The sequence below is a fragment of the Ptychodera flava genome, chromosome 22, assembly GCF_041260155.1.
Source record: "Ptychodera flava strain L36383 chromosome 22, AS_Pfla_20210202, whole genome shotgun sequence".
In the NCBI taxonomy this organism is placed as follows: Eukaryota; Metazoa; Hemichordata; class Enteropneusta; family Ptychoderidae; genus Ptychodera; species Ptychodera flava.
Genome location: NC_091949.1, coordinates 34131750 through 34156519, shown reverse-complemented (window position 1 = coordinate 34156519; position 24770 = coordinate 34131750). Strand labels below are relative to the sequence as shown.

General features: G+C 40.6%; 1 protein-coding gene across 2 annotated transcripts in view; it reads left to right on the top strand.

The window, feature by feature from the left end:
• LOC139123265 (tolloid-like protein 1) overlaps positions 1 to 24770 on the top strand; it is a 47253-nt gene that overhangs the window by 2439 nt on the left and 20044 nt on the right. For both annotated transcript variants that reach the window (XM_070689395.1, XM_070689394.1), the window contains exons 2-5: positions 19913 to 20035; positions 21248 to 21370; positions 22085 to 22208; positions 23315 to 23493. In XM_070689395.1, coding sequence (XP_070545496.1) covers positions 19913 to 20035; positions 21248 to 21370; positions 22085 to 22208; positions 23315 to 23493 — 549 coding nt within the window. The remainder of the gene's footprint in view (positions 1 to 19912; positions 20036 to 21247; positions 21371 to 22084; positions 22209 to 23314; positions 23494 to 24770) is intronic.

The window sequence follows — 24770 nt, the reverse complement described above, 5'->3', positions numbered from 1 at the left end:
GCCTGGGAGAATGCTTGAGGTTCATTGGGGTCAAAGGTTAACGAGGCTTCTGCATCGGCGCGAATCGTCTTTTCCAACTGATGCGCAATCCAGGGTCAATAGTTTGGCGCCTCCTATCGGTTTCATCATAATTCATCTTCTAAAAATGACAGGCAGAATGTTATTTGATTCATCCATGAAGTATTAGATAACATATCTGATGTACAAGCCATTTGTTTTGCCTGTGACGTGTATTGTGTATTTCTCGTCTAAACAAAACCTGTTCTTTTCTTTTCTTTGTTTGATACAGAACCTCATTATTTTATTCTAAAGTAAAATATCTACTGACCTTACAATTTAAACTTAATGGAACAGCTTTTGTCATATTTCACAATTTGTCACACAAGAAGATTGTGTTCTCATTTCCAAACTGGTAACCCATCGAGAAACAATGGTACATACGATATCTGGTAAGGACTGGACAATGTACGACGTTCGCAACAAACAGCTTAATGCTATTCCCCAGTCAAACCCAGTGTAAAGGTGAGATATTTGCGATACAGTATCGGTATTTCTGCTAGTGGAATTGTAAAGATAGCGTTAATGCCAGTCCAGCCAGAGAGTAGCTCTTCGCCATGTGCTTGCTCAGTAAAAGGCAGCGTACTTACGCTTCAGTTTGGCTTGGCATGTCATAACAGGTTTTGTCGGTAAAAATCATATTTACGGTATATGTGTATCCATAGGCCTTCATCTATTCAAGACTTTGTTAAAATACAACGTATATGACATGTTATGCCTGGTTTGAACTTACTGTACTTGACCTGATGGTGAGATATGAACTTGGCAGGATAAGGGTAAGTTGATGGTGACGTCACTGAAAATGACCATGCTGTAATTTTGTTGTTGAAGATGACGATGACGTGTTGATGGCGATGAGAGATCGCGATGAAGGTTCGTGTGACGTCACGACTTCCACTGTCGGTAAATTATCCGATACCAAATGAAGATGAAACCAAACTTACACGTATAACCGATGTCATCAACTTTAACTTGAACTCTGACCATGATTATTCTTATCTATGTTACCGCGGTCTTTTCCTCAGAAAATGTCCCTCATCACTGTGTGATAAGTTGTTTGAAGCGCATCCCCTCTAAAGATTTCTATTGCGGCTCTTTTTTTCTGTGTCAGTTTGCAACGCAAGGACCGATGGGATATGCCCACCCTTTTCTCCGGGTCAATTCCTTTCCCGTACGAATCGCGGCACCGTGTTCCTATTAGCTTCAAGGATATATCCCACATGTCTTAAGTTACAGGCACCTCGCTGCAATGCTGGCCCAAACTAGAGCTCCATGCATTTGATTCACCGCGGCGAGAGGATGAACGGGAGAAACGTAAAACCAGCGGCAGTTCGTATCAGCAACTGCAAACGATGCGTGGCGTCATCACAGGGTCAGAACAGATGATGATCACCTATCGTTAAATTAACACAAGGTCATTGCATTGGGGGCTCAGGTTGTTCACAAGCTCACGCATTTCCCTGTAATTGGACCAATTTACTCCGGTTCCACTCGGGTCATACGATTACTTTACCCTTGCCGTATGAGAGATTGCCAAGTGATAGAAATTAGCAATGGCTTGCTGAGACACAACCTGGTGATTTTCCCTTCCACAAACATTTTAACTTTCACTAGATAGCAAGGGTTTTCCCGTGTTTTCCCCATAACTTTATATCCAAGAGAAAGCTAATTTTCTGTCCTTTGTACGATCACGTTCAAGTTGTTTTCCAAAAACTACATCCGAAGCTGTTTTGTTCACCGGCGTATGTTATTGAAATTCCACACCTCTCTTGACGAGTGAGCCATCGAGATTTTATTTGCCACGACTTTAAAATTTCTGCAGGTCGATGATACAGATCAACAGATCGTTATAAACATTATGGTGCTCTCTCTTCCTGCACACCAACGCACAAATATACATTATTGATGTATCAACAGGTTTTTGTAGTTCCGCTGTCAACGACCGCAAATGTAAGCAGATGCGCGATTTGTCTGCAGTGGCACCAGTCGCCCGTCAAATTGCAAGTTTTTGATGGGCAGCACTTCTTTCCACAAACCACTGGTCCAACTGCTTCGATTTTGGTACATATATCCTATAGATACCTTAATTCATTCCGTAATTGGTCAAAGCATAGTATTCTCTGGAACCCGAAGTTGTACACATGCTTCCACGTATCACTTCATTCAGTCACGTGACTTTCCAATGACTACGATATTTACATACGTAAATTGGACCAAGTTTCACCTTCACTATAAAGATTATTTTACCTGTTTCAATCGTCTTTCGTCTCAATATTTTACTTCAGGTGCTATGAACGGATCCATTATTCCTTAAGTCACAGTTATATAAATTATTTTACCATTGAAAATGATCAATTTTGATCATGTAGGTTATTGAAGGGCAGTAGCTGTATCACAGGTGATTTTGTTTCAGTTTTTGTACAGTTACCTGTTCAATAAGAACGAGAATCAGCAATTTTCATTGTTGTTTTCTCTGAGACATTAGACTTTCATGTTCCATCCATAGTGTTGTGCAGTCATAAAACACTAGGCGCTATCAGGTGCCTGAAAAGACGAGCACTTCAACTTGACGTCACAACATTACTGCAACTTTATAAAAAGCAATTAATCAAAACTGAAGAGATAAAAGAGAGCACTCACAAAACACTTGGTCACGATGGCTTTGTCAAAAAATCCTCAATGCAAATGAAAAATCGTCGAAATCATACGAATGGCCAATATTTTATTGTTGATACATGTAAGGTGAATACAGCATTTGAACATGTTTGAACTAAGTTAAAGATGCAAGTCTCATGAAAGTACTGCAACGTAATTTTACAATCACGGCACATAAAAGCCATGTAACATGTGCGTCTTATCAAGTTGCAATATTTTTTTACAGTCAACAACATTTTATTGCTCACAGGCATAAATTCAAAAACGTTTGACGTGGTAAAGTATCAACAACACATATTTCTTGTTCATGGTGAGTTATTGATCTCGAAATGTACGTGCATCATTTGACGGTCGAACTCGAATGATTGATGGGAGGATGCGCCCATTGTGTCTGAGATCAATGGATTTCATGGATTTCATGCCGTTTCCGTGAATGTATACGACGTATGTGGCAACATAGGCCCTGGTGACATGTCATCGAACACGGGAAAGACCCTAAGACCCTAAGACCTAGTCGATAATCTCTGTTGTTATTAAAAAACAAACAACTCGTCACTACTACCACTGACAGTACTACTACCACAAATCCCTGTGCATTTGTCCCAGTCGATGATCATCTTTCGGGGCGTACAGCCCCAAGGATCCTGGATGTGCAGCACAAATTGAAAACTGGCTACAAACGACACATGGCACAAGAATCTCGCGAACACGGTGTAAATGTATCGTGGTACATGACCAAACTTGGAAGAAAAATGCTCTACATGGCTTCAGGAAATGATGTGGTATGCGACATCGTGCTATCAGAGATTTATATCTCTCCGAAACGTAGTTATGCTTCAAACATCAACATTTTGAAGGCAAGAGTAAACAGAATTATTTAGTTTATTCTGACAGGAGTTGAATTTCAACAGAAAATAAATACCGTCGTTTTAAGAGAAACAAACGGGACAAAGTATCGAAAATAGAAAAATTACGTGCTTGCAAAACCTGAAACCTGCCGAAAGGCATAGATTTATGTGGCAAAACTTCGAGAAGGGTCTTACATGAGTGTTAGTAACTGGGTTTCTCGTATCTTCAAAAGTCATTATTTGTGTTCACCATCTCAGTACAGCTACTGTTCTTCTTGGAGCCTGGGGACTTGTTCTCGAGTTTTCCACACACAAAGTTGGTAAAGGGCGAGTATAATTTTTTTTCCGACCAGCAATTACTCTGTTCTGGCCGGGGATAACAGCATGTCCTTTCACGTTGGCCATGGGTACATAAACCATTACATTTGTTGATTAATGACAGCTACGGGAACAAGTGATTGGCCTTCTGTTCACAAGATTTCAAGGCCGATTTATATTGTCTACATAAAATATACTTTGACGTGGTCTACGTGCACTGATGAAATCTTTTGTGGCCAGTTCCCGAGATTGTTGCCCCAGTCTTGAGATAAAATAAACATGTTCCCAGTATTGAGGGACATAGTGAACGACAAAATGTGTAAGCTTTACAGTGTAACAATATTCCTAGTTGTACTCTCCATCATGTGGAAGTTGTCGTGTTTGCTATAACTGCAGTCACTCCTCAGTGTTCAATACCCCAGCATATAATGAGATTTGACAAACGTTAAACGGGTCATTCTCTTTCCGTTATTTTTCCATTCCATGTGAAATCTTGGAAAGGAAACATGATACGTCGGTTGAATCACAGTCCCTGGGGCCGTGGTTGAATTCAGAGCAAGCTTCGTCACGGTGAGCCTGGTTTCTCATCAAGTCAACGTCCAGCCGGCAAAATATCTTTTAGTTTAATCAATCAATCAATCAATCAATCAATCAATCAATCAATGAGTCTGCCAATTTACTCGACTAGCATGTTTCTAACAAAATTGAATGAACATTGTCGTGGCATTCTTCGTATTATCAGAAATATAAAGTTGAAAAGCTTGATTGAAATTGATTTATTCTTCCAATCGTGTCGATTTTTTGTTCAAAGGGATTCAGTCGTCCGAACTGCGCTCAAAGGTCGTATGGGACCCATAGGACCAATGTAAACACTGTATCTAAGGTACGATGGCGATTGATGAAAGTTAAAACATGTATGTCATAATCTACATCGTGTAATTTATATGTTGCAGCTATAATGATTAGGTGTATGTAGATATCGTGTAGGAAATACATTTTTATATACAAGAAACTCGCACAGGCGCAGTTCCGACGACCATTTCCCTTTTAACTGATTTTCAAAACAAGTCTAAAGAAAACAAACTATGTTTCCTGTCGTGTCGATTTTCCTGGAAGTCAACGAACATGTTAAGTAGTGCATAATAAAAGATATCGATCAGAATTGATCTCTTAAGCAATAGGTAAGACACACCAGTTATGTCGTGTCGTTATTATCAGAAATTAGGGTCTGACGAACTTGTAAAAGATAATTGAGGGCGTTTTTATGTGTAAATTTTCTTTCTTAAAATGTTTCGTCAGAATCTGCATACATCTAGGGATCAGGACTTTGTGATCTCAACTCCTGTCTCAAACTGTCCATCTTCCCGGAAGGAACATCTGTATATGAGCAAGAAAGTGATTTTTCTAATATCATATTTCCACGGCTTCTCAGAAAACGGGAAGAAATGAAACAAGGTATCTCAAGTCCGGATTGTCAAGTGGTGCGAACATGACTTACGCTATTTGTATCCTGGTACTGGTTCTGTTCTCTTGAAGCTCTCTGCTGAGGGTATGCTAAGTTTAGGGTTCCATGTCAAAAATGCGGAGAGTTCTATGGTCTTTGAACTTTTCGCGACAATCAATCAATCAATCAATCACTCTATCTATCTGTCTGTCTGTCTATCTATCTCTATTATCTATCCATGACTTTCTGTCTCCCCTCTGTCTGTCTGTCTGTCATTCTGTCTGTCTGTCTGTACTTAACAAGACGCGTATGTACATGCGCAGATATGTACAAGACTAGTGTGATGTGTATGTACATGTGAATGTTCGTGTGTATATGTTCAGTGATATCTGCTTTCATACTAGCATCTGACATTAACATCTGGCCAAAAGTATCGATTTCTTAGCCAAGTATTAAGGTCCCAACATCTCTTGGAGCGTCGGAAGGCGGTCGGCTTTAACGTCCTTCAAAAGTCAGTTATACAGCAACGGTTAGTTGTCACATTGAAGAAACTATGAATAACTGCTGCGAGGTCTGTGGCACGCTACTTCAAGTTTGTATACCGTTCCACTCCTCGGTTCCATCATGGTCTGCATGATAAGCCTCCTGTTTGTCCTTCCGTGATGACACAACTGTCAACAGTTGCATTGTGTCAATATTTGAGATTAGTCAATTTGCCAATATACGTCAACGTGCCTTTACCGAAATCAGACCGTCAGTTTAACTAAAACAAGTCAAGTGAAAGAGAGCGGAATCAACAGCTGTACTGGTGTTTGCTGCAGTTCCGTAGTCCACAACTTTCCACACCTCCCAACATCGTCGGGAAGTTGTGGGCTACGGAATTTCAGCAATATTTGCGGGTGAGTAATCCGAGATCACGAGCTATCCGTTTGATAAGTGTCTCCTGTCGATGGTTTATTCGAAGAACTAGATACGTGGTTGAAAATTGACGTTTTCCCTATATACCACAGAGTTCGGAACTAGCAAATGTGGGTTATTGGAAACCTAGAATTGCAAACGAATGAACACATGCAGGTCAAACCACAGTCCCAACACTGTGCCAACTGTTCACGTCGAATGGCTGCCATGAACAGCGGCTGGCCATGCTACCCTGGCATGAACCTATTCGGACTTTAATAAAGTAAACAGTGGCCGTCAATCACTCAGCACGACCCAAGACTGTGATTTAACCTTGTATAGTAGCTTCAATGTTAACCACCAGACTGTTACCTAGGACTGTGTTACACGCAATAAATCGCCAGAAAATATGCCTGGCACGATATTTCGCCTCTTCTTTATTTTTCTCCATAACAAGTTACAAGAACATTACACAAAGCTGCTACAAAACCGAGCATAAACACTTTGCAGTGAGAAGAAAAGACGGTATACACACGGGGAGGGAACACTTTGGCTTCAAATTACATTTGCCTTTGATGTCCAAAACATGAAAGACGAAAATGGCGCTATTGTCCCTACACAAGGGCGACGGGATACGGAAAACCAGTGTGGTTAAATCATTCGTTACACTAACCGATTTATTGTGGACGTGGTCTCCCATGAGAAAATGCCCATTGGTGAAAACCCACGATAGAGGATCTATTATCGGACAATAGCAAACTTATTGTTGCTTTCGGTATATTTGGAACCCCTTTACAGTTTTTTACCATTTATAAAACTAGCGCCAACGGGCCATCTTAGCTGTCACTAAGTGACAAGAATTAGTGGTTTACAGGGCAATCCACGTCATTACGTCAGAAGTTTGACTGTGTTTTTATTCATCTTTGACAGTAAATGTTCAATATACCGATAAAGTCTGGTACAAAGACTCGAGTAAAGAGATTTGAACTCTTAGAATGCAGGTACCATATTTGACAATAGCACCAATGAATGCCTCATCGGTATAACTGTGGGAGGTCCACGCTTTGCTGTGCTTAATGGCATTATATTGGGGAGTCCCAATCGTATGTACTCCCTCAAGTACTTCCATAGACTCTTTTTTCGGGGTCCATGGTATTTAAAACTCCATCGCATCACAAACATGAACTCTCATTGTTACATAATCGACTATTGTGAAATTTGAGAGTCCTGACGGGGGTCCCTTCAACTAAAAGACCATCACAACGCGACAAGTGAAAGTTAAACAGGACATGGTGTCGGCAGGGGGCAAAATATTTTTCGGGTTCTCACTGAAAATCAGAAAAACAACAAATCATTAACTTTTGTTAGGCAGTCACCGAGCCTGCCATCCGATCACCACTTCCGGTTTGGAAATTGCTATTGAAAGAAAAGGGTTCTACATTTTTGTTTCTTAGCCAAAATCGATACCCAATTGGAATGTGCATATCCAATGGAGGTACACGTACGTACATACTTTTAGGAAGGTATCCGCCGTTTCCCGTAGGCTCCTAGTATAAAACCATAGACCATATTTCACCACAGAGGTCAGTTCGAATTCGTTTGTCAAGTTAAGGCAGTCTCACTGAGCTTCGTGAGCGTCTGTGTTGTTGTATTACTTTGTTTACGCAGTTTTATTTTGTGGGAACGATATTTCTTTGTTTCTTCTTAATATGCGAGTCTCAATTTTGTACATTTACATTATATCAATACATGTAAAATTAAGAATATGTATTTATGTATGTATGTATGTATGTGTGTATGTATGTATGTATGTATGTATGTATGTATGTATGTATGTATGTATATATATACATATGTATATATATATATATATATATATATATATATATATATATATATATATATATATATATATATATATATATATATATATATATATATATATATATATATATATATAGTAGCCGAACATTTTATTCCTAATCATTTTAATGTTGTCTTTTGCCCGGATTTGCCAAAAAAAGGAATAAAATGAAACCAATCCGACTCTTGTCTTATGTATACTGCATAAGATATTTTAGATTATGGCATATTTCGGGCAGCAGTCGCTGTATCTCAGTGACAAATATATTTTCTTTCGTCGCTGTAAGGGTCAGTAGCTGCAGTTCCAATCATTTTTTTTCTTTATTCTTGTTTTTTCATTCAACTACGTTCTTGTCCTTCGCAAAGCATGCTGGGATACATATTGCTGAGCTTGTAAACACAGCCTGTACATGGGTAGACTGCGTTTTTATCGTTGTCATGTGAGGAGATTTCTGGTCCTGACTAGAATCCAATGTAAACAATGACAGCCTATTATTCACATATAGACGCTGTATCGGCAAGCTAAATAGTTGGTGTTTCTACATGCTTTGTGAAATAGAACAAAAATTGCAATGGACATACAAAACAAAAATTGTGAAAAAATATTCGAAAGATACGCCCACTTGTAAAGCAGTCTTTTCGTACGTGATGCCGAAGGTGCTGGTATTTCTACGGGCAAGAAATTTCATATAATGCCAATTATATTTGAAACGTGATTAAGTTAAGATTTGTTTTGTTTTAATTTCAAAAGAGAGAATACCATTTTAAGTTTATAAGATTAGCTTTTCGTTTCAACGCGGATAACACAATATTACGGTATGCCGTGCAAATTGTTGTCATTGGTACTTGTCTAGGGTGAAGTTTGACGCAGAATGCGTGGCAGCTACTGTGTGTTGATCCCATCGCGTAGATCCGGTCAGGAGGTCAATATTCGTTTAGCGAACAAACATGGAGGACTATCATTAAAAGTGTCGATGGCCAATGGCAAAAATCTAGGCCGCCACTTCCGAATCCCGCGAGACGTCAAACACTTTTTACACCGTGCGGAGGTACTAATCTGTTACAGCTGGCAGTAGTAGATCTCTAATACGCAAAATGTGCATGGTCACAATCTACGTCACCGAGTGAGTAAGCATCAACCGAGTGAGTAAGCATCAAAATAATTGCAAAAGAATGTATTTATTGCCGGACATTTCCTATGTTTAAGTTTGAACACACCTCTTTACAGAAAATATTTTACTCTTGTCGAGTGTACTCGTCGACGTTTCTTTGTTCATGTTTTCATGCCGGTATCCAATGCAAGATATTCACGCTGTTTTCGTGTTTCACAACCATAGCCATCGGGTTAGTCATGGTCGAGTTCATTTCAGCTGAACTTCACACACAGACAGTTTACCGTGTCAATTTTACGGGCGACTTGTCTGCTATTTTTTTTCGATACGATAAGTCTGATCGATACCGTTTTCTGACGATTCCATACTATCCCAACATTCCAGGCTAGATTTCCTTCAAGCGCGAAATGGGTATACGTTTAGCCATGACACCTGCTTTGCACATAACTCGAGTATATCCACTAAGTGCAATAAGTCTGGCCCAGGTGTGTTATTCGTTCAGGTCTTCAGGCGTCTTTGGAGTAAAATTGATCACCGCCAATATGCCCCCTTGGGTAGTAACCTTTGTCACACTTAACACCACGTTAACTTCACTTTGAGTGTACGGATTTGTGTGTCTGTCAGTCTGTCCCTGTCAGCAGGTCAGTCTCTGTCACTGTTTGTCTGTATTTTCTCCTCTGGTCTCGTTGTCTGCCTCTCTGTCTTCCCCCTCTGCCCCTTTTGTCTCTTTCTTTCTCTGTCTGTCTCTGTCTGTCTGTCTGTCTGTTGTCTGTGTCTTTGTCTGTCTGTCTGTCTGTTTCTCTGTCTCTCTGTCTGTCTCTCTCTCTCTCTCTCTCTCTCTCTCTCTCTCTCTCTCTCTCTCTCTCTCTCTCTCTCTCTCTCTCTCTCTCCCTCCCCGACAACTGCCTCTAACCAGTGAGAATAAGTCAAACGTCTGTTTTCCTGCGGACTACCATGCCTGCAATCCACTATTCATCATAGAGAACTCCTCGAGAAGTCGAATGTACAGCCGAAGGGAAAACGACGGTCTTGAAGTCGACGAAAGGAAATAAAGAAGACATATTTTACACCCCTGCCATGAAATTAAACAGATATACCATACTTAGAAGCCAATGTTTAGGGACTTTTTGCAGAAATGTATGGTTTGTTTATTTTAAACTCTAACTTAAAGCAAGTCTCTCTTGTTTGTTTTGAGAGAACATCTGGTAGCGATGAGCTAGTTCGGGCGATGAGGTTGAAAAGATAAAAGTAAAAGTGTTTACAGTCCTGGAAACTTTGACCCGTATATTCTTATTAAGAGATGGGAAGATCATTTATCTTTATTTGATTATCGTTCTGAAGTTCGAAAAAGTAAACAGCCGTAAATAATGCGTGAAATCGTGCAAATAGGAAGAGACTTGCTGTCGTGGCTGACGCCCTCTGAGGGAAGATGTTGAGAATTACACAATTGGTAGTCAATCAACAAGTGTGCTAGAGTGCAATTCTAAAAGCACCGACAGATGGGGCTTACTATTAATACAGTTTGCACCAATAACTTTAAAAAATACACAACTCATCTCCTTTAACGAGCCCTTACCGTGAGTTATTGGCCATTGAAACTATTGAACGTGTTACAATATTGCCAAGGGCCACGTGTGTGTCGGTCAGGTAGATTGTAAGCATTGTTTGAGGGAAATGCGTCCTTCAGATGTATTGGATTCTTCTTCAAAGTGTGCGACAAATCAAATGGTTGTCTTTTTAAAATTCATCAAAGCACATAATTGCATTTATCATCCTGTAATAGCGTTTGTCACTAACGACTGCAGAGTAATGTGGACACTCAGTCTTAAAAACGCTGCGTGACCCATCTTGGCCTGGTTTCTGAATTCTATAGTGATGCAGAGCCGTTCTTCAACAGTTCGACGCTTTCATAGTTTCTATGTATATGCAATTTCCGAGTTTCCATTTGTTCACTCACTGCGCCTTCAGAATAAAGACAATGTTGGGAATCGAATAAAGTATGCTACAGGTGTGACTCGCATCCTAGACCTAAAACGGACACGGTATGATGCGATATCAGAGGGCAGCGTAATATAAACAAAGTGACTGTATAATCCCGGGGGTCTTCTTTTGTCGATACCATGGCTCCCTTCTTTCGTTTTTGTTCACAGAGTATAAGCATCTAAAAATTCCTGTTGTGATTACTTTTATATATTATACCAGCGTGTCAAGTACGCCAATGCGTACGTTGTTCTGATCCGACGACAGCTCACCCCGGCTGTAGTAAAATTGTAATGGTACTAAAACGGGCCCCTCAACTAGCATGGAAGGGGGCTGCCGAGACAAATGCGCTCAGCAGGGAAAAATTGGATGGTAGCAATTATTCAATAATTAAATACATAATTCAAGGAGCTGTATAAACATTTAGCAATTTTGCTTTTAGAAACTGCGTCAATATATCATTTAGCCTAAAAGGGAGGTTGTCGTCGTCACTCTGCTCAAAGGTTGCCAGGGATCCCTACAACAGATGTAAACACTGTATCTAGGGTACGTTGTCAATTGATGAAAGTCAAAACATGTTTGATAACAATGAATATCGTAAACTTTAAATATTGCAGCTATGTTTACGTGATGCATCTAGATATCATGCATAAAATACATTTTTTGGTAAATAAGAAAGTCGCACATGCGCACTTCCGGCCACACCATCCCTTTAATCGTTCTTCTTGTCACTTTTTGTCGTCTGCGTCTCTTTGCCGAGTACGCGTACTACGTATCACGCTCGTCAACAATACTGGGTCCCGGGCACCCACCTTTTGATTCTACATTCTCTCTTTTGGATGTTGGAAATACGGAGAAAACAACTTTTAAAATGGAAAAAACTCAAACGTTTGTTATAATGGTAGTAAACCCCTTCGCACTCGAATCTTGAGTATACCCTCCTGCGGCGGGGGACATTGCGTAATTCAAGCTGATCGTTTGGAACGAATGAGAAACAACAAAGAAAAGAGTGGGCGAGACTAGCATTTGAAGATATCAACCGAAAGGTCTGACAAAACATACTTATAAGTAAAAGAAGTGATAGACTCTAAAACAACTTAGTGATTGCAATGTCTTGATTTAAATCACCGATGGCAGTAGTGACAAGGAAATGTGAAATCCCATAAAATTATGAAAGCAAAACTCAATCGGCAGAGCGATACACGACCTAAAACCTCGCTTCCAAATCAAGGTAGCTTTTCTTTGAATATGCATGGGAGAGTGGTATTTTGCTGTAATTATGATGGCTTTCATCTGTTACTAGTACTGCCGCTGATTGATACACCCATTCCCTGAAGAAACAGGCTCGCAAGAAACGTGCTTTTATTACATTTCTTCAGCACGGCCATCGTGGGTCATGCCTTCGAACCGTGACAAGCACGTGCCATGGATCGCCAAAAGAACAAAAATGAACACAACACAAATCAGAGCAATGGAATTGGGTTTCAACACCCTCTTATATTCATGGCACGGGCATACGATGAAAAATGCCTACATGCGTTTCAACTTGAGTGAATCATACGGAATTAGAAGAACAGCACTTTGCTATTGGATTTGGCCGTAAGCCACGAATTCCTTAAATGTAGTTAATAGAGTACCCCACCCCACTGAGAGAAAACTACTGGCAGTAGTCCGTGGCTAATTGTTTAACAAGTTACTTGCTATCTTGTTTCTGACTTGTTCTGTCACTCCATGTCAGTAGTGATGCATTCATGGCTACCGATTGTCTCCAAGTCACGCATGCCTGCAATGAAAAACTACGCTGTCGCTGTAATTTCTACCAGAGAGACTCGACCGATGGGCTGACCAGCAGGAAGATGGGCACTTGGTGCGTACGATAAAGAACATGGAAAGACTGATCATAAATTCGCTTGATTTACTTTGCAGGGTTTTCGTCGGCGAAAGACGTATCGAATGAAACGAAATCTGAACAATGCGAATATTTTTTACGCCATTGGCCAAACACGTCGAAGGGATGTCCCGGCTCCCCATCGAATAGTCGAATTTTCAACGTCATATCAATGCATGCACCCGTGAAACATTGCGACTTCTCTGCCTGTCTATAGTTAAAGTATGATGTGATAATGTTTTTAAGTTCATACTCCATATGTCGTGACTCGTTCACATTCTCCGAACAAACCGTTTACATCTCGGTACACTGACAAATACTCCAGTTTCACAAAACTGACCGGTGACCTTCTACTGTCCGATGGTCCATTTTGACTTCTACACATCGTTTGCAAATGTATTACCAAAGCTTCATGTTGTATCCTCTTCAGTTTTTTACTCTCTGGGTTACCTTTCCTCGTACAGTTTCGTATTCGTAAACATTTATTTACCTAATCATTGGAAGTATATTATTACTCATGCGGCCTTGCTTATCTCGACTTTCTTAAGATTATATATATATATATATATATATATATATATATATATATATATATATATATATATACACACTTCCATATATGTACAGAATGTATTGTTTAAGCCCGTTGTCACTCGCGTACATGGTGGCTCAGTATTTGTACCTCGCGCACGCCCGGACGATTGGACCAACCTCTGCGATATCAAGTTTTGCTTTTGTTCTGCTCGTCTAGTCTTATTGTTCTCGAAATAACTACAATCGCGTTACACGAAGCCTTTGTTTTTCCAAAGTCTCTTCTTACAAGATTTCCTTTTGTAGTGTACTTTATTCTGGTAAATAGTGAGTGTTGGATCTCATTGTAAACTATCTGTGAGATCTACTATTTATTGCATTCTGCCCATGGGCACAGTCGTATTTTCAAATTCGCTGTTGTAATTACTGTAAGCCTCTTGTTCTAGCCGCCATCCTTCAACATCCCTTCTTTGTAGAAGTACCACTCTCAGAAGTTTTTAAACAAGGGCTATTGACCTCTTCTTACAAAGCATTAAATGCAGTCAAGTAGAGTGTTGTGAAATTCATGTCACACATGAAAAGTAGTGGTGAATCAGCTTTCTGTTTTTAACTGGAAGTATTGTTTCCACTAATGCGGTGGGCCACCATCTGTCACACTGTGGTGGGCCTTAAGGTTGTGCTTGGATTCATCAGAACAGTCTTTCACTTTCTAAGTGCTAATGCCCTTTAGTTTTCATGTAAAGCTTCGTTTGTTTTACTTTTGATAAATATTCTAAGAGTTTTGTATCGTAAAAAGAAGCTTACTCTTTCCTGTTCCACCCCAAAACTATGAAAAATGCACGGTGTTTTGTCAATACAGCCACTCCAGTTTGCCATGTGTACTCTTGTTTTTGACGACTGAATTTAGTCCGGACAAAAATTTGTCGACATTAACAGTGCGGTGTATTTGTTTCATAGAACAAAAATATTGAAATTGCTGTCAAACGTCAGCCATAGTCACTCAGTGGGTGATACTAGGGGGATGGGTCAGTGGGCAGAATTTCGGAAAACCTTTGAATTCAAACATTATCATTCTTATAAAATCCAGCTCTTGCTTTGCGATTGTTAAACAGCACTTTTTACCCGAATAGTTGGCCGCCCATGTAGCAACGTCACGTGACCTTCGTGTGCACCAGTTGGCGCGGTGATGCTTACTTTAGTAAAGGTTTCGAGAACTGGATTTTGTAAATGTTCAACCTGACTTTTTGTGGGTGCCTATGATAGCATATGCCACCATGAGTCAATTTTGACAAGTGCCAGTTTCTCCGAGTGTCCTTTCAGGCAGTTTCCCGGATTTAGATCGTCATGGCCACGCTTGAGATTCAAGTGTGTTCCTTCGAGGCGTGCTCTAGGCACTGTATTCGTTACATCTGTGATACAGTCGATGGTTTGTTTATGTTTACAAACACAGATCGAGATTTGACTGTAACTCTGTCTACATCAGTAGTTCCGAAACAAAAGGTGACGAAGACAGAAAACAATTGCTGCCAGTAGTTTCTTGTCAGCGGAAATCCCCGGATATGCCATTAAAAAGGAACACATCGATTGTCGAGTAGACGAACAGCGCTTATTATAGAATTGTCCATAGTAACATCGTACAGAACATATGTACCTATATCAGATGTGGTTTTGAATTCCTTAAAGACCACAGAGGATTGATTTCAGCTTCTGTATTGCCTCAGAAGCCCATACAACATGTAAATATTTTGATTAGGGGACTTACACCAGCCTGGGACCCTAGATTGATTTCAACTTTGGATGTTTTGTGTCGAGTCTAGGGCATTGCTACTGGTGTAATGTACACCAGGGCCGCGAGGGTGTTTTGAAATAATGAGAGATAATGAAAATCATATTGCACCGTGTGTGAAAGAAAGCATTACCACTTTGCAGGGAAGGGTTATGACACGTCAGCGACGCTCAGCATTCAATACTACCAACAGCAAATAAGGGTTCACTTTGTGACCTGTTTTGGTGAGTAACCTCGCTGTGTATGTACCTCATAAATGTCAAAAATGATGGACACACGTTGATTGTTTTCAACGCTGACATCAGTCGAATTGTGAATTCCAAGTGTGTTACTTATATAACCTTACAAGAGAAAATCAGTTTTTCGCACTTTCCTACCACCCAAAGAGCATCTGCATGATGTTGGCTTTGCTTTGTTGACAGAACAAAAATACCAATAATCCTTTTAAGGTTACGGGGAAACAGTCGTCGGAATCGCGCTCAAAGTTGTATGGGACCCATACGACCAATGTTAACACAGTATCTAAGGTACGATTGATGAAAGTTAAAACATTTCTGTCATAATCTACATTGTATAATTTAAATGTTGCAGCTATGATGATGAGGTGCATCTAGATATCGTGCACGAAAAACATTGTTTGTGAACAAGAAACTCGCACAGGTGCAGTTCGTTCTGACGACTTTTAATTGGATGTTTTTCCGAACTGCTGCACAGTACTCGACCATTTGTCATTCATTTCATGCCTTTACTCAGTATGAATATGCATTTGCCTGATGGGGATACATACATCACTTGTAAACAACGAAGTCAAAGATGATTAAATCAACGTGAGTCTCTCAAAGGTCTCGTTACTACAAGAATGATTGTTCAGATTTGTCATATTTAGAATAGATTATGCTGACCCAAACACGTAATCTTCTAGAAAGTGAGTTCATAATGACTTTCGTTTTTGGCAAATATATACACTTAACAGGAGTACGGGTAGTTACAAAATAAGTATTTAGTGTTCATAATTGTTACTTCGTAGTCATCATCATCATCATCATCATCATCATCGTCGTCGTCGTCGTCGTCGTTGGCGTCGTCGGCGGCAGCGATGGAGTTTTCACTACCACTACAACCACCACTACCACGTGACGACCACCATAATTATCATCGTTGTTGTCGCCGTCATCACCGTCGCCGTCATCACACCATCATCATCATCATCATCATCACCACCAACACCACTACCACAATCATCATCACCTCCATCCTGCTCCTCCTCCCGCTGCTGCTGCTCACCGTCATTATCGTCGTCGATATCACTATTGTCTCATTCATCATCATCGTCATCATCATCATGTCATCGTCGTCTTCGTTATCTTTATTTAGGAGAATCGCTATTATTTTCCAAATACAGGATATTTTACAGACTTTAGGAGAATTTTAGTAATTTTACGAAAGTCGCGCAATGATCTACGGCGTACAAGAATATTAAAATATTGTTTAGCCACACTACTACGTCATCAATTTGTGTCTAGTTTTCTTCATCTCGACAACAGCTCTAGTGTGGACATTTTATCACAGGTAAAATTAGAAACTTGTAACGTATGCTTTGCACCGTTGTAAAGATGTCGCGCCATGGGACATGGCGACGCGACTTCGGCAGCAAGGACAGGGCAGAGACCAAGCCGCACACGTTTTAAGTTATCCTTTTTGCAACGCCTTTGATTCAGAAGTAGGTCGTGATATGCACTTGAGAACATAAACAGTCCACGATGACTTGTCATTGAATGTCTAGCCAAAAGTCCCCGACTGACTATTGTTCTTGTCGCTTGGCTTCGTCGCTTCATTTATCATGTATAGCGGTTTTGATTGTCACTTGCTGTATCTACACACCATAATGCAAGTTGGTTTTGTTCACCTCACAATACCTTTATGTTCAGCTTGTTTTTAGAACTCTGACTCTCGAAGAAAAGAGCAGCGGGCGGAGTTTTTTGTTTTGGCCATTGTCTGTGATGATGAGACACAGACTGTAAATACGGATTCATGTCAAGTAGTGACTTCGTCAACAGAAAACACGGAGTGAAACAGCAGACAGTCATTCTGTTACTCAACGACTCGCGACGCCGTGCCCACTTAAGTGTTTCATAGTTGAACTGTGTCGATTGAAGGTTTAAACCATGGACAGTAGAAAACGCATCTATGCTTTAATGGACGGAGGGATTGTCCGCTGCTTGGACAAAGCTGTTCCACAACTGTTGGTAACTGTCTGGAGAGGGACCTTCATTTTTGTCAGCAAAACCTACTTTTGCAATGGCCACCAATCTCACATCGACATAATTATTCAGACGCTCTGGGATAATCCATTGGCCAGTGCTAAAAACTAGTGAATAAAACTCTAACATTAGCTGGACTACATGACCACGAATTCTAAATTGCCAAACCGGATAGTAGTGATGATCGAAAATCACATTCGGATGACCGGAGTAAAGACAAGTTCATGGCCATTCATTTCCTTCTCTGCATCAATTCAACTGCTACACTCCCTACATCTGATCCAATAGTCGGTACACGTATACATACACGGATTTCATTGGCAGTACTGGCAGTACTTAGTGTTGTTGGGGATAGGTGAATCTAGACAGAAGCATAGTCGCATTTACGAGTCATCGTCACGCATTGTGATTTCTGATAGAACCAACGTCATCTAGCAAATCTGTAATGTTTTAGATCTTCTCCCCCGCTTATGCTTTACCGACTTACAAAAATAAACACACACGAGATGTCACACAAACACCGTTTGAGAGTAACGTCCTCCATCTCTTTTGACTGAGACAGTAGAATGGTTTATCCTCCCCAATGCCAACTTTTGAACCGTTTTAAAATGAATCAAGGTAAATTGAATCGGCATGAATATTTTAGAAAGAACCCTCAGGTGATACAGCAAAGGTATAGAGAAAGACTGCGCAAACGTGATTTTGCCACTGAGCAAGATAAGATACATTGATCACGAATCTTGCATCTTGTATTTCCAACGTCGAAAAAGACGCACCTTCTATAGTTCCAAGGGACATCATTTTACGGTAGTAGTAAAAATATTCTCACGTTGACTTTTTCAGTCATGTGTGATAATCGGTTGTGTAAGTTAACTTTGTTCAATGAATGGAGCCTTTCCACACAAAATTTTTGTGTGGCGCGGCCAGTCGGCCCTTTGTTGATTTTATGACAAGGTTGCAGGGTACATAGATTCAAAGTTTGAAACGTGAAATATGAATAGGTTGGCCCATACAACTGAGACAGTAGGCGTACGGTCAATGATATTGCAATGATCCCGGAATTCCCGTGTGTCTGCCTTGACGAATATGCTGTGCTGTTCGTCTGCGGGAGACACAAAATTGTCGTCTGCTTCAAACAGCGCCATCATACAAGCTCAGGAATGTTGCCGCAAACGAGGTATTTCTGTTAGGTGTCCTCGAGTCGTCACAGAATTGGAAGGAATGTGACGGCTAGGAGGCAAATCTAACTCCTTGAAGGACAACAGCAAACGGTCTGTTTGTCGATTGTTCTCACAAAAAGGAAAGAACATGAGTTGAAAAAACAAAATGAAGTAACGTTTCCTGTTTGTATTCGCATAACTCTGTTTGTTTGCCCGTAGCAACGTTAACTTAGAATGCAAGTCATACTAGTCTGCCTCCGCCATGTTTATATAGACTGCTCATTTTGAAGAGATTTCCAAAGATCGTTCAACTGATGAAGGAATTCACTAACTAGAATTCTTGTTTATCAGTGCGCTGGCAGTATCTGTACCACAAAGGCCGGTGCAAGTCGGACGACTGGTCATCAGACGACTTCTCATCGTCGTCTAAGTTGCAAAAGCGATCGATATCCCGGGATGTTCTTCATATGGCCGAGGATTGCCCCTACTTTATAGACTTCAGGCAATTACAGTAACTCGGCAGGCATCAAAAACTGGTACTAATGATTACACGAAATAACAGGATAATTTAATCTGGTGATAGGCCTAAAGAGAGAAATAACGTTAAATGGCCAACAAAACACATTCTCTTCTCGACTGAAAAATGTCTACGTTCATTTACACAAAATAAATTTTGTCACATCGTCAGTCAAAACTCACTTTGAGGAAGTACACGCCTTAGATCTCAAAGACTTAAACTTTCGCTCAAGCTTTCCTTAAGGAACATTTAACCACTTCCTTTCAAAACCAAGAATTAAAATCTGGGATCACCATGCAAATTTCGGTACCAGAGAAACGAATTACCTTAAATTTGCCGATATTTTGAAATCCAAAATGGCCTCCCTCCGTGTGTTAATTTTATGGGAAAATGAAATTTTAATTTTCACAAATATTATACAGTGAAATTTTATTCACACCAAAGCTTGGAAATGAGCCCACACTTGGAAGATCACAAACTTTATGTATTGTAAAAATTTGAGTCCGAATATCTGTCCCCGAGACGCAGTTCTACCTGTAACCATCTCTTGATCAAATCTTTTATTTGCTATTTGTTTTGTTTTGTTATTTTGTAGAACATATAGGAGACATCGCGCTGTCAGCAGACGAGTATGAGATGTTCATGAAATACTACAAAGAACAAAGGAAATTAGCAGAAAAAAGTCAAAGACGTAGGAATCGTCGTCGCCATCGAAATGGTAAGAGCTCTTTCCAAGATTTGACAAAGAAAATCCAGCTTTGATCTGTGGGGATAGTGACACATGTCCGAACCTTTCCGTAGTTTCGGTAGGTTTCGGAAGCAGCATATACCGGAAACGTGCGGAGAGGTTCTGGACACAAGCTTTACGGGGAGTACAGTTGTCGGAACTGCGCTCAGAGGTCGTGTGGGACCCATACGACCAATGCAAACACTGTATCCAAGGCACGATGTGACTGAAAGTTAAAATATGTCTGCCATAATCTACATCGTATAATTTAAATGTTGCAGCTAAGATGATGAGGTGCATCTAGACATCGTACACGAAATACATTGTTTGTAAACAAGAACTCGCACAGGCGCAGTTCCGACGACTGTTTCCCTTTAAGGGGCATATATTTCAGTCAATTTTCGTGTCTCCCATGTGCTTTATGCGGTAGCCATTGTTTTGTGTCAAAATGTTAACATATAACGTGTTATGAAGTTGAACTTTATTACATAATGATCAATATCAGGTCGATGAATACTCTCCATTGGCAATAAGTTATTATAAATCGATTCGCATATAATGACAATAAATATGCCTCGCATAGCTGAATACATTTATTAAGGAAATTTAGGTTCCCTTTTCGAATGTGGGTATAGCCACATTCTGACAGAGTTACAATAATGTTCCATTGAGCTGTAAGGGTCCACACTCCTCAACTTCAACACATTATGTTGAATACTGAATATGATTGCAAGGGTATAGACAGAATTTAACATGATGAATTCTGAACCCAGTGAAGTCCAAAGAATGGCGGAAAGTAAATTATATAGATTTTGTAAATATCATACCAAACTTGAACCTATCCATAGGAGGCACTGCCCGCCTCGAAAGAAAATATCGTTTATAAAATTTTACTCAAACGTCCTGTAGACTCTGTGCTGATTCTACGGGGAAACTTGAATTTTCGGAAACAGAGAAGAGAATTAACTTATTTGCTGCACCGTCAAATGCTTAAAATGAGCCCATCATCCACACAAGTAGCTGATATGACCAGCGAAGTGTTGTAAAATCTGAATGTTAGAAAACGTTGTCCCGAGGCGCACCTTTCTTGACCTGTTCACGTCCAATTCACTGTAAACAGGTTTACAATCACCACTGAAAATTTCAGTTTGATCATACTGTGGACGTGAACGAGTAAAATTAATGAATTAATAAATCTTTCAGAAGGGAGTCATCACCACTCGCACGAAGAGGCGCATCACAGGACAGTCCGGGCTGTAACAGCGAGGCTGGAGAGAAAATGGCCGTATGCAGTCATCCCTTATGAAATTGATGGCAATTTTACAGGTAAATGGATCTCGCCAGTCGTGAACCACCTTTATGTTATTTCCATATCAGCGTTAGCGGAATGATATGTGATGGTATAGTCATCAACGTGCACACAGAGACACCGAGAAGGAGAGCCTACGGATGAACGAAAGAGGGACATAACAAATTCATCAGAATCACACGTTACGAACGTTTCTGAATAAAATTGAGTTTACATTTCACACAAATCAACTGATTCTGAATGACGTCCATGATTATCATCAAATTGTTGACATTTTAAATGATGTAGTACTCAATATCACAGTATACATCGACTGCAGGAGAAATCGCTTCAAATAATGCATGGTCACCGTGAATCAATCGTCGACGTGAAAATCGAGCACATATTAAACCTGCCTAGTTTTTCATCAAATATAGGGAGGCCTTGACAAAATACGTGTTTCCTTATAGCACAACCTAATCTATATTTTACCCGGGACTCAAGCTTTCTGTTGCATTTTTCAAAACTCTTTGAATTCACAATTTTCACTGTTTTCTTGAGTCTATGGCAAGCGAAAGACAACAGTTTTCGATTGACCCTACCGAAGTGTTTAAAGCCGTATTATAGCACTACATACATTTTAATTTTAGCCCGCGAACTCGATAGACCTTGCTAGTTTTTGTTTCAGTAGGGCCACAGTGTGCTTTGATGAAACTCGCAGGAACTGCGAATGTGTGTTTTTAATTATCTAGGGTCACAGAGGGCGATGTTTAAGCAGGCCATGAGGCACTGGGAAAACTATACTTGTATCACATTTGTGGAAAGGGATCCCCATCTGCACCAACATTACATTATATTTACCTACCAACCTTGCGGGTAAGTTGAAACACATCTTTCAATTGCAGAACATTTTGAACAGTGAAGCGTGACAGACACCGTCGCTATGAGCCGTACCGATGCATCAACAGTCCTCAAATTTCTTCTCATTGAAAGTCCGACGTGAGAGGGCCCGGCACGCAAACAAACAGCTGTCATGCATTAGCGAGGACAAGAATACTTTCCAACAGATCCAAATGAAGTCAAAATTAGAAAGTGTGTTTTTTATTATTGATTGTCAAAGATGAATAAAAGAAAAACACCCGTAAACATTGCTCCGTTGGATTTTTTTCCTTTTCGTGACATTTGTATATTATAAAGTAATATATTGAAAACTACGTTCTATAAAATTTCTCGCCTGATGTGCTTTTTCGGTATACATGCTCCTGAAGCTGACCAAAGAAATTCATGCTCCTGAAGCTGACCAAAGAAATTCACGCCGGACCTCTTGACGTGGCAGTGGTCTTGAATTTTGTCACAACTGCGAACGACTTTTCTTCAAAATTTTAATCTCGTCACATGTCTTTATTCAAGGCAACATACAACGAGCTGTAGGCAACTAAAAGCTTTGTTCAAATGTTGGTGAGTGCCTATCATGTGGAAGCAGTTAGTGCTGTCATTGCAAGGCCTCTTATTTGCCTATGGTGTGATCTCATCACTCTGTTGAAAACCACGGGCGGTCACGTGACAGTGGCCGCTGTATTGCCTTTATCTTATTCAACTATTTGATGTGTTTTCATCGAGGCTGTACTAGTCCTGTTGAAATAAAGGATTACCGTCGGGACTCGAACCTCATACCATCAGTAGCTATCGCCGTACGTCGAGGGTGCACAGTATGAAGGTGGACAAAACCACCGAGCTACACCCTCGAGTCATATCATAGGGCTGTAGACTTTTGAAGTTAACTTCTTTCCGAGACAAGGTGGACATATAATTTGCTGATATGTCACCAAAGGTCAAAACAACCAACTATAATAAGGAAACACATTTGCACAAAAATTTGACCTGACAGGAGACAGCTTGTTCATATTTTCAATACGACAAACCGTCTTAACGAGCGCCGCCTAGTGGTAAGATCTTTAAATGCGTTTACTTTGTTTCTCCAGATGTTGTTCGTTTGTTGGTTTTAAAGGTAACGGAGCACAGTCGATCTCCATTGGTAAAAGTTGTGACAAATTTGGCGTCGTTGTTCATGAACTTGGTCATGCAGTTGGTTTCTGGCACGAACACACAAGGCCAGACAGAGACGAACACGTTTTAATCCAGAAAGACAACATTCAACGAGGTAAGGAGAAACACCGCACTTTCCTGCTCTGTAACAGTGTCAGTAGTACTTTCTGTAGTAGTTTGTAATAGTCAACGCGGAAATGTAGAGTAAGACTCGGAAAACCTCGATATTACATTTCACTGTGTAGTGCATAATGTGGTCGCATCCTGTCGTCGCCGATTGTTCCTTGACCTCGTCAATCGATAGCTCGTTGAGGGTAACGTCGCACCACATTTGCATGTTTGTTTCCTGTGGCATAGTTTGAGCTAGCTCTGCATGGCAGGGCTGTGTGTTACCGGCGTTATACGGCCTCCCCGTGGTGGGAGGCCGTATAACGCCTGTAACACACAGCCCTGCCATGCAGAGCTAAGTTTGAGCATGGGGTTGCTGCGAATCCGTAGCCTCTGCCACTCGGGTAGGTTGGTGTGGCAGGGCTCGTTTTCGCAGCAAAGCATGGGGGTAATCTTCATCACCTGATCGGCGTGGTCTCCATGGATAGACGATGTTCGCTATTACATCCTTTTTGTGGACGCACGTACGGATCTTCTCAGTCGCCAAGGCCGCAGTCCGTTTGTGATACTTGTCCTTTCCTCAGTATGTTGTACAATCTCATGATTAAAATCAGATGTACAGATGGCGATGTTTCCACGTTTGCGCTTGCCCTTTGTCGCCCTCATGGGCTGCTGCCAGTTGCCTCAGCTGTGTTCATGCCTCACTGCCTTGAGAACGCGTTCAAATCCCCGCCTTACGAGGAGCTCGAGCCAATCAGGTTGCGCTTTTAAATACGGTGCTGCAATAACAAGTGGCGAATGTAAACCTGTTTCCGATTTGGCAGCTGTTCTGGTTGACGCTTGAAATTTGAAGGTGACTCCCCTGGCAGTGGCAACTTGAGTGAGGCAGCTAACAAGAACGGCAAAGAATGCACAGCAAAAGTGGAAACGTCGCCATCTCTACATCTGGTTTTAATCAGATTGCATATTGTACAGCTGCGGCAGTTCAGCCTACAATGTCCTCAATATATGTGCGTGAAACTTTGAGGGAAACTTTCTGTCACAAATGCACTGCGCTGGAGAGAACATGGAGCAACGTCGCCTATATCGATGCCTTCACAAAATTAAAATGGATCGAAAGTATATGATTGCAAGCAAGTGTATGTTACTTGGACAAGCATTCGTTATTTGTTGTCACAAACATTTTACTTCCTCTTTTAAATATACTGCTGCATGGAACTACTAGTAGACCCTCAAACACTCCGAGAGTCAATGATTTTAAAATGTCCCCCAGCTTAGGTATGG